The sequence below is a fragment of the Marmota monax genome, unplaced genomic scaffold, assembly GCF_021218885.2.
Source record: "Marmota monax isolate L192 unplaced genomic scaffold, Marmota_monax_Labrador192_F-V1.1 WCK01_AAM20220418_F8-fsc00078, whole genome shotgun sequence".
In the NCBI taxonomy this organism is placed as follows: domain Eukaryota; kingdom Metazoa; phylum Chordata; class Mammalia; order Rodentia; family Sciuridae; genus Marmota; species Marmota monax.
The window spans coordinates 6,932,890-6,946,907 of NW_026694865.1; the positions used below are offsets into that span (position 1 = coordinate 6,932,890).

Sequence of the window (14,018 nt, forward strand, 5' to 3'; positions counted from 1 at the left end):
CTAAAAAGATTCTCCAACCAGTATGGCTTGACACTTTAAGGAGGTAGATTCCTTACTTGGTATCTGTATCTAAAGGGTGCATTTGGCATTTCCTTTCATTGTTATTCAGACTGGGGATTATCACTTTTATTTGGTTCATTAAGAAAATACTAGTGTAGGTATCTGCAGATACCCCTATGTGGCCCAGAGCTTAGCCCCATGGGAAGTGTCAGCTAATGAGTATGGCCTTTCACTTCTTTCCTAACAGAGGAGATGGCAACCTACCTTCGATATGTCAGGCGATTAGATTTCTTTGAAAAACCTGATTATGAGTATTTACGGACCCTTTTCACAGACCTCTTCGAAAGGAAAGGCTACACCTTTGACTATGCCTATGACTGGGTTGGGAGGCCTATTGTGAGTATCATCTTTTTTATTGTATCACTTTCTTTCTTACAACCACACTGCCCCCCACTCATTTATTTTCCAGTCTTTTTGCTTAAATCCTTGCAGGGGGGGAAAAGTCTTTTGATTTTAGACTTTGCATGTACCAACCTTTTCAGGATGATGCCATAGGTTGCTTTCACTGAAGTTAGGAAGCAGAAATTATACATTTTTAAAACTATAACTTGTATATCCTGAAATATTTTAGAATTTAAGCCAGATTTTTTAGAGTTTTCATTGAATGATTCAGAAGCTGACACTACATATGCTGATCTGGTACCTGGCTTCTGTAGGCGTAGAACCCAGCACCGTAATAAACTTTTGGGTTTGCTTTTCTGGCCAAAGCTCCACAGGTCCTGAGAGTGTGCTAACAGATACTACCATAGGATTTTTTTTTTTTTTTTTTTTTTACTTTCAAAGGTAATCTACTCCCCAGTGAACTATTGAGGTCCAGACTACCACCTTTTGTAGATTAGCAAACTAAGAAGGCAAGATTCCTTGAAATTTCTCCTGATAGCTGAAAAGAATTACTCCATGAGAATTAGAACGATGCTATGCTGTCCTTTGCAGAGACATCAAGTAGCCTTGTTTATCCCACTTGACTTTTATTTCATTTTCTAGCCTACTCCAGTAGGATCAGTTCATGTAGATTCTGGTGCATCTGCAATAACTCGAGAGAGCCACACACACAGGGATCGGCCATCACAACAGCAGCCTCTTCGGAATCAGGTATGTGTTGGTCCTTCATCCTTTCATACATTTACTGTCTTCATACCTAACATTAAAACTCATATTATCCAGCTTCTGTGCATTAGTGTATTCTGAAGTTAAAGAAAAAGGCTCACCATTTCTCACTGGTTTGATATGATATTCTAGAACCCCCAGGATATGTGTAATTGCACTGAGAGGTAGCCACATGCCTTATATGAAGCATCTAGTCTGGAGAATCTGCGCCTGTCAGAGTGTGTTGGCTGAAAGTGGGGAACTAACTGTGAATTAGAATCCAAAGCAGTTGGCCACAGGCCCAAAGGATCTGCTCGATGGACAGGGTATACCAGTAGCCCACCTTGGGTCTCATCTATAGTCCAGTCTGGAGCTCATGCCAATTCTGTTTTTTGCTTGCTGGGTATAAAATCATTTAGATTTCCAGCTGACCTGAGCATGAAGTGGAACCTCCACACTACACCTTGTCACTGTACCCAAGTTAATTCTAGAGCTGGCCAAGATCATAGATTGACCTTTGCTGAGAAGGCCTCATCATTAGTTCTCTACTATTCATTATTTGGGATACTAATGATCACTTAAAAAAAAAATCTTTTTTAGGTTGTAGATTAACACAAAACCTTTATTATATTTATTTATTTTTAAATGGCACTGAGGATCGAACCCAGTGCCCCACACATGCCAAGCAACTGCTCTACCACTGAGCCACAACCACAACCCCAAAACTAATGATCTTGATCTAGATGAGGGACCTGTCTCATCCTAAAGACAGAGGAAGCAAATACAATAAATTTGACAACATTTTTTTAGAAGGACTGGGAATGTAGCTCAATGGTAAGAGTGTTTATCTATCATGTTTGAGGCCCTGGGTGCATTCCCCAACCCTGCCCTCACCCCCCTCCAAAAAAAAAAAAAAAAGAAAAACTATAGGCAGGGCTGATTGAGAGGTAATTATGACAAAAGTACTTTTATATCATTTATATTTCTAAGATAAAAATGGAGACCCTGATAAAAAATAATAAACATCATATATGCACATAATCATCACATATCAAGATTGGCTTGTTCCCCCTCCTCCTCCCTTACATTTTTTATATTAACAGACATTTTACAAAAAGATATGAAAACATACATCAGCTCATAAATGGATAGGTGCAAGTACATATGTTGTGAATAGCACTTCGAAGAAGTACACATACATGTATGATGAGTACATTGACAGATAGAGACCACTCACCAATAGCTATATACTCTCAGCAAAATGTATGACTTAGTGGTTTAAAAAAAAATGTGTAAAGACTGGAAAAATTCGTTAGCACATAAAAAATAGGGAGGCAAGGGCAGGGGGAATGTAGCTTAGTGGTTGAGTGTTTGCCTAGCATATGTGGTGAGGCCTGTGTTGGATCCCCAGCACCATTAAAAAAAAAAAAAAAAAAAACCAAGAAAGTGATGTCTAACTAAGACTTAACAATTTGACTGACTTCTGATTTGACAACATAATATTGTTGACATCTACAGTTCTCTCTACCTCCTTTCTCTTAAATGCTAATAATAACCAGGGCAGGTGAGGGCACAGTTAAACTGAGACTTGTATATTGCTGTTGACTTTGCAAACTGATACAATTTGTCTAAAAAGTAATTAGATAAAGTTATTATCTTCTCTGATAGAATATCTTACTTCTTGGAATCAATCATAATAAAACAACCCAAATGTAGGTTAAGTTATGTGCCTAAGACTGTTGCAGTGTCAGAGCAAAGATTCAGCTACTCTTGATAAAAGACTGGTAATGGATCCACCTCAAATCCTTTACTGAGTAAACTAGCTTATAGTAAATAAGTATATATATATTTACTATATAAGTATATATATATATATATATATATATATATATATATATTTACTATATAAGTAAATATAGTAAAGTGAATTGTAAGATATTTACTCAGTAGAATATAATATAGCTGCTAAAAATAGCATTTAGGAAAACTATAACAACTTGAAAATGAAATGGTTTGTATAGTGAAGAGATAAAAACATAAAATTATAACTGCCTCATGATTTCCCCTTAGGGGAAGAAAAAATTAGATAATCAATGGGCTTTCCAAAATAGCAGAATTACTGTTGAAAGTGGTAGTACTCTGAGTGATATTTTCCCAAAATATTCTATAATGAAGTTTTATTATTTTATAATAAAAATACATTTGGAGAGAAAAATGTATGGAAACAAAATAGACAAGTAATCAGGGAAGTCATAATCAACATATATTCCTGCTCATATTTTTAGAATTTATTTGAACTAAAACATGTTTCCTTTAGCTTATCTTTTCTGCTTCAGTGAATTCATAATCATTGCTGTTGTTTTGAATGGATTTTAAAAGGATGGAGAAAAGCAGTAGTTGAAAATCTGAATTGCCAGTATAGAAAGGTTTTAACACAGTAAATTTTAGGTCTACTATTAAAGAAAGTAGAATCATCGTTGTATATAATTATTTAGGAGAATCTCATTTGTCAGTCAATAGCTTATTTTTGAAGAGTTGACTCTTGAAAGTCTTCTCTTTGGTTAGTTGAGGTTTTCTGTTTGTTTGTTTGGTTGGGTTTTTTGTTGTTGTTGTTGTTTGTTTGTTTTTCCTCCCCCTTCTTTCACAATTTTTAGTTATTCCATAGCTGCTATGGAATTGGAATTCCCCACATTGGTGCAAATTTACACCTCCCTCCCAGCAGAATTCCAAGTCCTTGCTAGGTAAAAGTCTTCACTAGGGTAAATGGATTTCTAGTGTCTGTTCAACTTTTTCATTGTCTTATGTTGTGGTTTCATTACTTCCAACTTCAGGGTCTTCTTTTTCTTTCTTTTTTTGGTAGAGAGTCTTTGCAGCCCTTTATTACATGTCCCTTTATTACTTTAAGAATTGAAAACAGTTTTTTTCTCCAGACTAATTCTTTTCAGGTTTTGAAATCAGCAACAGAAGAAAATGAAATCTTTCCTTGATAGAGATGGGCAAGATATTTACTTCAGAGACAGCTAACCTTTTCTCAGCAACTTTGACTCAGTAAATCTGAGCTGAGGACCTGCTATGTGAAAGCATATCCTATGGATACCAAGTATGGAGTGCTTGTACTCAGAAAGCTGGCAGATAAGCCAAGTAGCCAGATAACTATATCACAAGGCAAAACAGATAAGCATTTCAAACTACATATTATTATCACCTGGGATTGAAAAAGGGAGACATTTTATATGGTTTGAACATAACAAATTGTTTCATGAGAGAAGTTGCATTTGAAATGTTCTTAGAAGAAAGAATACATGAAAAATAATAATCTAGTTTGATTTTGCTAAAATATTTGAGATGGATAAAGAATCATAGGAGACAAAGGTAAAAAAATAGGTTGGAGCCATTTGATGAGGCTCCCGGAATGTTGGGCTGTAGTATTGGTGCTTAATTTCAGTATAAATAGGGACTAAAGGTTTTTAACAGAGGGATGATAATGATGAAAATTTGCTTTGGAAATCTTTTGGCCAAGAAGGTGGTAATATCCTGACAGCTAGAGTGGAGACCAATAAGAAGGCCATGAATTCCCTTGAAAGCCAAAGGAAACCTAGATGGGGTAAAGTAGTTAAAATAGAATTGAAAATGTTACAGGGATGCAGTCTACCATAATTTGCAGACCACATGTATGTTAGGATTAAGAAAGATGAGTCAAAGCTTTTGCTGAAATTTTGAGCCTAGATAATTAGGAAGCAGGTGTTATTATTATTAGAGATAGGAATGTTGGGGGAGGAATTTATTTGGATTTACGTAGGTATCTTAAGGTGGTGTTTTTTTTTTTAATATTTATTTTTTAGTTGTAGTTGGACACAATACCTTTATTTATTTGTTTTTATGTGGTGCTGAGGATCGAACCCAGAGCCTTGCACTTGCTAGGCAAGCGCTCTACCACTGAGCCACAACCCTAGCCTGGTGCTTTGTTTTTTTGTTTTTGTTTTTTGTTTTGGTACTGGAAATTGAACCCAAGAGTACTTAACCACTGAGCCATATCCCCAGCCCTTTTTTTGTATTTTATTTGGAGACAGGGTCTCACTGAGTTGTTTATCGACCTTGCTTATGCTGAGGCTGGCTTTGAACTCACAATCCTCCTGCCTCAGCCTCCCAAACTGCTGGGATTATGGGTATGGACCACATGTATCTTGAGTTTAAAATAGTAGCAGTATATTGCCCCTGAAGAGGTCTAGTGTCCAAGTGCAGTGTCACTCACCTGTAATCTTTATGATTGGTGTAGGAGGGTGGTCTACAAATTCTAGACCAGCCTTGCAATTTAGTGAGACCCTGACAGAAAATAAAATGTAAAAAGGGCTGGGATATGGCTCAGTGGTAGAGAGCCCTTGGGTTTAATCCAAAGAACACTCAGAAAAAAAAGAAGAGATCTAGCGGACAGAAGGTCTTTCTCAAAAGAGAGCTAGAAAATATTTGGGAGTAAAGGTGTAGAGATAACATTGATGATGATGCTTGAAAACTCTCCTTGTTCTAAGTAAATCTGTCCATCAGCTGTGTAGTACAGGAGTGGACCTGGAGGCTAACAGGCTTAGTTTAGTCCTATACTAAGAGGAGGAGGATAAAGAAGAGGAACTTATAACTTGGTGTCAGCCCACCTATGCCAAGATTTTGGCCATAGGACATTTAACCTAGCTGAAGCCTTCATCTTCTCAGATGTAAGCCTTGTGAAAGTAGAGATTTTTGTTGTTAACACAAAATCATTGTCTGGGTACTTGATAAATAATTGTTTGAATGAATAATGGTGAATGAATCTATTAAACAAAGAGTGTTGATGAAATCAGATGTTTGTTGTAATACAGTTTTTTATTTAACCTTCCATGGGAAAAAAATTGTGAATTTTTCTTCCTTATTTTTCATTTCCACAAAGAGCCATTCTGCTTGTGTTAGGCAGCCAAAGAAGGGCTAGATCATCTGCTCAAGGGAAGGGATGTAAGAAACAAAAATAAACAAACAACAACAACTCAGAAGTTATTTGCTGAAAAAAAAAAAACATACCTGCAAGCCATATAGTGCCTGTAATCCCAGCTATTTCAGGAGGTTGAACAGGAAGATCACAAGTCAAGGTCCATCTGGGCAATTTAGCAAGACCTCCTCTCAAAATTTTAAAGGTAGGGTGTGGCTGCCTGAGGATGTAATTCAGAAGTAGACCCCTTGTGGGCTCAAAAATAAAATATGAAATATTAAAAAAGTATATAAAATATAAAAATGTTCAGATAATCATATTCTTTTCCATCACAATGAGAATCTATTTGCCTCATGTTCTGGGAAAATTATGTTTTGCTGGTCTGGATTGTAGGTATATTGAATTGAATTCTCTTTGGGTCGTACATGCAATAATAGACCCCAAATGTGGTTCCCAAAGAATTGAATTTAAACTTACATATATTAGATCTGTCTTTTTAAACTGTTTTTCCCCCTCTTGGGACTCAGGGGTGCTTCACCACTGACCTACATTCACAACCCTTTCTTTTTCCTTTTTTCTTCTCTCTTTTGGCCCTAGGGATTGAACCCAGGGGCACTTAATCACTGACCCACATCCCTACTTCTTTCTTGTAATTTATTTAGAGACACAGTCTCACTGAGTTGCTTAGGGCTTTGTTAAGTTTCAGAGGTTGGCTTTGAATTCATGATCCTGCCTCAGCCTCCCAAGCTGCTGGGATTACAGGTTTGCACCACCATGCCTGGCCCCAGCCCTTTCTTTTTTGAGGCAGGATATCACTAATTTGCTAAGGCAGGCCTTAAACTGGTGATCTTCCTGCCTCAACCTTCTGAGTTTCTAGAATTACAGGCATGACACCTCACCCAGCTAAATGATTTTAATAGTAAGTGATTACAAACAAATTTTAAATATTAATTTTGTCTAGGGAAATATAATTAAATCTTGAGTTTAGATAAAGTAAATATTTCTAAAAGCTAGATCCATTCGAAAAAATCCCAGTGGGTTAATCTTTTCTATCATTTTACCCTTGGTATTTCTCCATTCTCAGTTCCAAATATGGTAAGTCCATGGTTCTGATTTCTCTCTGTAAAACTCTGCATTACTATTCAGCAGGAAGAGGATGAAAACTTTAATAGTTCTGCCTGTTTCCACCTGCTAAAACTTCCTTGGATTCTCTGATTTAATTCAGTGAGGGAATAAGTCCTACAGGTATCCACAGATCTGATATTAGTAGGCAATATATTATACTTCAAAGGTTTTATTTAGTATGCTTGTTAACATACTAATATAGAATATTGCACTAAGATATGCCTGCAGCAATGCTCATTCTGCTCTTGAAGAACTTTAAATCCCAAGCTTGTGACAATACTTACTCATATAAATTCTACACAAACATACAATATGATGGTTTAGCAACTTTGATACTGTTTCTCTTTTATTCCATTGGCCCCAATTATTTAATAGGTTTTTGGTGGGCATCTGAGGCAGAAGAGCTACTTAGCCTAGAAGGTTAGAGAGAATAGATCCTTTTTGAGATTACAAAGAGTCAGACTGGCCTTCAAGAGCTATTAAACTAACAGATATGGTATCCTACTACTTATACTAAATCTCAAAATGGCAGTTATTCTTATGTTCTTGAATATGCAGCATATATTTAAGGGAGTTTATTCTCTGCAAACTCTCCAGTGTGACGAGGAAGGAAAATATGACTTAAGATCGACAAAACTGATCTCTCATTCCTTCCAGAAGAACCATATTTAAACTAACTCAATACCACCTTACACTTAAAAGTAAGCAACAAAATTTAAGAGTCAAATCATATTGAATTCTGAAGAAAATGGTCTTCCAGTAAGAGTAGTTCAGATGTATTTATTTGTGTCTAGATTCTAAGGGAATGGTTTAAGGAATATATAGGCTTTAGAAAATATTGTGGTTTAGTGCTGTCATGCTTACTGAATAAAGCTTGTTAGGAGCATAACATTTCCAAAAGAAAGATTAGGCCAGACTGCTAAGTAGCCAAAGTAATTAGAGGTCTTCATAAAAGGAGTATCTTTCTTGGTAAGTGTCCAGTAAAACACCAGAAGATGATTAATTCTCCATTCTTTCTTTTTCTTGTGGTGCTGGGGATTGAACCCAGGGCCTTGTGCACGCTAGGCAAGCACTTCAGCAACTGAGCTGTATCCCCAGCCCTCCCTCCTTTTTAGAGAGTACTTTTTATTTTCCCTCTGTAATAGATATTGAATGCAGTGGCCACTACCACTGAGCTGCATTCCCAGCATCCTTTTATTTTTTATTTTGAAATAGGATCTTACTGTTACTTAAGCTGGCCTGTAACTTGCAGTTCTTTTGCCTCACCCCCGCAAGCTGTGAATAGAGGTGTTTGCCACTGCCCTTTACTTTAATGGAGTACTTTTTAGTTTTCACTGAGGCTCAGGATTTGCTAATCAAGGCATATTAGTTCACTCAGAGATCACTTGCCTCCTCTAACTGGTGTGTAGTTACCTGACATGCTGCAGGAGCACAGGTGTAGGGGTTGCATGCACAACCTGACTACTCTGCAGCACAGAGCTCAGTGCAGGATTGGGCCACTCCTCATTCTGGGGCTTTAACTCTTAGGGAAGCACTGAAACAAACAAGTGCAAACCCGAAAAACCATTTCTTCTGTCCTGTCACCTAGTCACTATTGCTTAACTCTGCTCTTAATTCTCTACTTCATCTTGAAAAATTTTTTCTGCTGCCCACATTCTCCAATATTTTGTGTTTCAGCAGACACCCTATTTTCTGAGCAATCTCCTTGTAAGATGAGACTTGGTGGTCCTGGAGTAATTCCATCAAAGGGATTGTTTTGTGCCATCCATGGAGGAGTGTTTTATACCATTTTTTAATTTACTCACTTTTTAGAGTTGGGAGTCTGACTATGTTCACAGACTTCTTAGTAGCTGGGAATGCTGGCATATGCCTAGGTACCCAGCTCAAGTTGCAAACTTCTAGAATGCTTCATGTGATTTTTTTTTTCTAAGAGTTTTACAGAATCTATACTTCTAATTTTCCATGGACATATATAATATTGATCCTTGATGTAATCTCTTCCAGGTTGTTTGTGTTGTCAGTGATTTTTAAAATATCTCTCATATTTGATCAAGTTTGTATGTAGAATACAAGAAGTCGTTGTTGGCACAAATGATGGAATTGCCTGGAGTAACCCTTGTTTGGCACAAGGAAATTGGTTCTATTTCATTACCTTAATAGAAGGAAGTTTTTAGCTTTGTTGAAATATACATTTCAATAACCTTTCTTATTGACACTTTTTTATTGTTTTTGTTCTACACTTGTTAAGGTCTTGTTTTTAATTTTCATTTTTTTCAGTTCTGGGGGTTTAACCCAGGGGCAATTGACCACTGCTACATTCCTAGGTCTTTTTTTTTTTTTTAATTTTTCAAAATTTTTTTTAGTTATAGGTGGACCCAATACCTTTATTTTATTTATTTATATGTGGTGCTAAGGCTTGAACCCAATGCCTCACATGTGCTAGGTAGGCACTCTACTGCTGAGCCACAACCCTAGTCCCCCCAGATCTTCTTTGTTTGTTTTTGGTGAGACAAATTGCTGAGAGTCTTTCTAAGTTGCTGAGGCTTACCTCAAATTGTGATCTTCCTATCTCAGCATCCCCAGCTCTTTTTATTTTTTGAGATAACTTGCTGAGACTGACTCAACCTTGCCATTGTCTTGCCTCAGTTTCCCAAGTAGTGGGGATTATAGGCGTGTACCACTCTCCCTGGCTTGTCAAAGTCTTCTATACCCCACCCCAAATTTCTTAAAATGCTTGCCCCATACTTTCTGCCTTTTACTTATTTGCACTAAGAAGAGAAAGAAAGAAAAATTATTTATCTTGAAAGTGTGATAAAATAAAATATGGTCTAGTATATTCTTTGTTAATCTTTTGGTATTATTCAATCTCTATTTTTCTCATAGTTGAAGACAGTTAATAAAGCTAATAAGACTGACATGAAATGTTTTTTGTAGATGGCAACTTTTAAAAAATTTTGGAGCCATAAAATGAAATGGGTAAAGTTCTTTGTTAATGTAATCAATCAATCAATTTTTCAAAATTAACTTTATATGAAGAATAGGATTTGGTAATTTATTTGCCTCAAGAGCAAGATGTTTGTCTTCTGTCAGAACAGTAGCTTTATTTCCAATAGAAATTTGAAATAATTTTCAAGCCACAGATAGGGGTGATAGCTGAGACGTTTTCAGACAGTGTTTCCCACCCTGTTGTTAGTGTCAGTTAATCCCTGCCAAATGGACCGCAAGGATAGTCTCCATCACCTCTTTTGCTCTAGGCACGGGTGGTGGTTTTCACCTTTTCACCAGTCTTATATATTTTTTCCTAGGTGCTTTTTGTTAGTTTTGCCTGTGATACATTCTATGTTGGATTGCGGCTTTCTTTTTTCTACATTACTTACTGCACAGTACACCAAGCATTTTTACACAGGTAATGCAATCACAACTGAAGATTTTAAAGCGTTTCCCCAGGGAGGTACCACTTCTTGAGATTCCTGCTTCTGCCTTTGGGGACTTAAAACTCTCCATGTGGACCTCTGCCTTTCAAGTAATGCAGAGAAATTGATCTTGCTGAATGACTCCTCTACCCGTGAGCCTCTTGATTGCCGTTTAGATAGGGGTGTGTGGTGTGTGTGAGTGTGTGTGAGAGATTTAAGAATGAAGTGGTTACATGTTGATCTCCACTGGCTTGCTTGTCTAACAAGCTACTGTGCTGATCATGCCTAATTATAAATCCTGTGTACACAGTGTTGCCTAGAATACTTTGCAGAGGAAGTTAGTTACACTAGCAGAAAATGTAGTTGTCAGCATCTTTGGTTTCATCTGACTTCTATGCATTCAGCTACTTTGTAAAACTGATGAACAGCCCATTTTACTACATTGGTCTTTAGGTACCAGTCTCAGCCTTTAAATTCCAGAAGTGAATTGCCCTAAACTTAGCATTTTAATGAAAAGTATTTTCCAAAGCCATAAAACATCCCATAAATTCAACTCTATCACTTGGTGATATTGCTTTCAGTGGACCTAAAAGGCACTGGAGGGCTGTGGTATGAGTCATGTCTTTGCTTGGTTACAGTGGAAGTATTTATGAAGGAATCAGGAATGTTAATTTTTTTCTGTCTTTAAAAGGTAAATGCATATTGCTTTGAGAATGGAGGTGGAATGTGACTCTTAGTCTTTGAAAAATGTCTTGCTATTTCATTTAAACAAAAATCTTAATTCTTCCAAGAAATTATTTAGCCAGAATTAATATGAACTAGTACATAATCCTGTGAATCAGACAGTATTATCAAACCAGAGTTCTGATACATATTTAAATAAAAATAGAAATAATAAGTGATTAGCTCTCAGGGCTTTCTTAACCTTAAAAGCATATGATGTCTGTGGGTATGACTCAGTGGTAGAATACCTGCTTAGCTTGCACCAGGCCCTGAGTTCATTTCCCCACCACACACACAAACACACACACTCACAGAATGTGTATGAGTGTACATTCTCAGCAGTTTTTAATATTATCTACCCTTAAAAATATGCAAAAAACAGAGTATAATCATGAGAAGGTAGTAATTAAATTGAATATATATCATAAAACTCAAAACAATACTAAGTGACTTGTATGGATTTTTTTGATCATTTTAAAAGAATTGGAGAACTGACAGCATTGTGTAATAGTGTAGAAGCTTAAATATTCTGCTTAAATATTACACACAAAAAAGTCCCAGAGAATCTAATAGATATTAGTTATAGATATTACTCCTAATATTAAAAAGAATGGGTGTGTTCTTGGATCTTTAGTGGTAGTCAGAATAAATTAAGTGCTATAAGAATATAGACACCATCAGTAAATTTATATAATAGTATGATTATGTCATATACACCATCTTATTTTGGAAGATAAATACCTGAATGTCTTTTGGCAGAAAAAATGAAGGTAAGATGGTCATGTTGGCCCACACCTGTAATTGCAGCTACTCAAGAGGCTCCGGCAGGGGGCTGGGGATGTGGCTCAAGCGGTAGCGCACTCGCCTGGCATGTGTGCGGCCCGGGTTCGATCCTCAGCACCACATACAAACAAAGATGTTGTGCCCACCGATAACTAAAAAATGAATATTAAAAATTAAAAAAAAAAATAGAGGCTCCGGCAGGAAAATCACAAGTTCCAACCTAGCCTGGGCAATTTGGCAAGACCCTGCCTCAAAATTTTTAAGAAAGGGGAGTTAAGTGTAGGGGAGATGTAGTGTAGTGTTAAAATGCCTCTGACTTCCAATCCCATTACTACAAAGAAAAAAAGAAAGAAAGAAGAAAAAGGAATGGGAGAGTGACATTTAGGGTATTTTTTATTCTCTCTAATAAGAGAATAGCAGTATAAAACCAAACTCCTCTTCTGTAAGATTATATAGCAAGCAAATTAATACCAGCCACCATCTTAAGACTATCTGCTCATTCTCCAAGGAATATCAGAGAAAACATGACTAGGATCCTCTGTAGTGCTACTACCCACATTACTTCATTTTCATTAATAACGATGAGTAAGTTGTAGCTGCGTTATGGGAAATGCCTTTTAATTGACTTATGGATGAGCTTTAAGCAACTCTCCTCAGTGAAGTCCTGCAGCAGAAGCGCGAATAAAAAGCCTCAAATCATTGCTTTCTTACTCTTCCTTTTCTGTAGAATATATTATAGTTACAAACATTTTTAAGATTTATAGGATCCTTACTGGTTTTCATACAGAGAAGCAGTATCATATCCCAGCCCCTGCTGTTGTTTATATCAGCAGCAATTAAAATTTGATTTATTAATCCCTCTTTGCTGCCTCTCCAACTACTCATTTTTCATTTTTGTAGAGCCTTAGGATTGTTACAGCTGAGCATGATGATGTTAACACCTCCTCAGCCATCTGGCACAGGGGAAGAGGCACCTAAACAGATTCTTCAGAACAAAAGTCACATATGAGCAAGATCAGAATAGTATGAAATCTAAAAAACAGGTAAAGAAGGAATGAAGAGAGCCTGAATGACAGCAAAGGTGAAAGCAGAATCCAAAGAGGTTTTTAACTGGAGGCCTTCCTTTTGCAGAGAAAAGATCTGCCTTTTGCTTTCTAGGAGAAAATAATTCATAGTTTTCATGTAAACTTTTTCTAATTTCGAACTAGAGGCTGTTAACTAGAGGAACCAGAAAACTATCAAGACTTTTTATCTCCCCATCATTTATTCTTGACATATGAATCTGTTTTGAAAAGATAATTTGTTCATTCTTTTAGATAAGAAAGCATATTCCTGCCACTGCTCCTTTTATCTTAGTAGAAAGTCTCATGGAGGTTAATGTTGAGAGTAGTAGATTCCTTATTTAAGGGAAAGGCATATTATTCTTGATTCCTAATCCAGGGATTTTCTTTATTTACTACTATCTGTTCAGATCTTTAATCAGTGAAATGATTTGTAAATATGAATATTCCTTTGTTCAACAATCTTAAAATTCTGAATTTGGTCTGCTCAGTGGCTACTGAAATTTTACTAATGTGGAAGCGAAAAGGTGATTCCAGCTTTGAATGTTCCCCTTTGCCTCCTGCTTTTGGTCATTACTGGTTTTTGTGTGTCTGGATGAGGATGGTGTGCTATAGTCTCGTGTATTGGCTCATCAGGCTGAGATGAATGTAGCCATGCTAACTTTTTCTTAGTGCTTTGCAGCAGTGGTTAGTTTAAAATCCAAACCAAACACAAAACCTTCAGGGGCACTAATGTACTTGATTTTGTTTATGCTTGCTGTTGCTTCACCTTTCCTTCCATATCTTGCTGACATGCTTCCTAATGCCTGAGCA

General features: G+C 36.7%; 1 protein-coding gene across 7 annotated transcripts in view; it reads left to right on the plus strand.

The window, feature by feature from the left end:
• The window catches only part of Csnk1g1 (casein kinase 1 gamma 1), a 151,830-nt gene that overhangs the window by 111,659 nt on the left and 26,153 nt on the right, over positions 1-14,018 (plus strand). For 6 of the 7 annotated variants that reach the window (XM_046426566.2, XM_046426565.2, XM_046426568.2 and 3 more), the window contains 2 exons: positions 248-396; positions 1,045-1,152. In XM_046426566.2, coding sequence (XP_046282522.1) covers positions 248-396; positions 1,045-1,152 — 257 coding nt within the window. Of the gene's footprint in view, positions 1-247; positions 397-1,044; positions 1,153-13,044; positions 14,013-14,018 lie in introns of those variants that run through there. The other variant, XM_058573298.1, reaches the window with a different exon arrangement.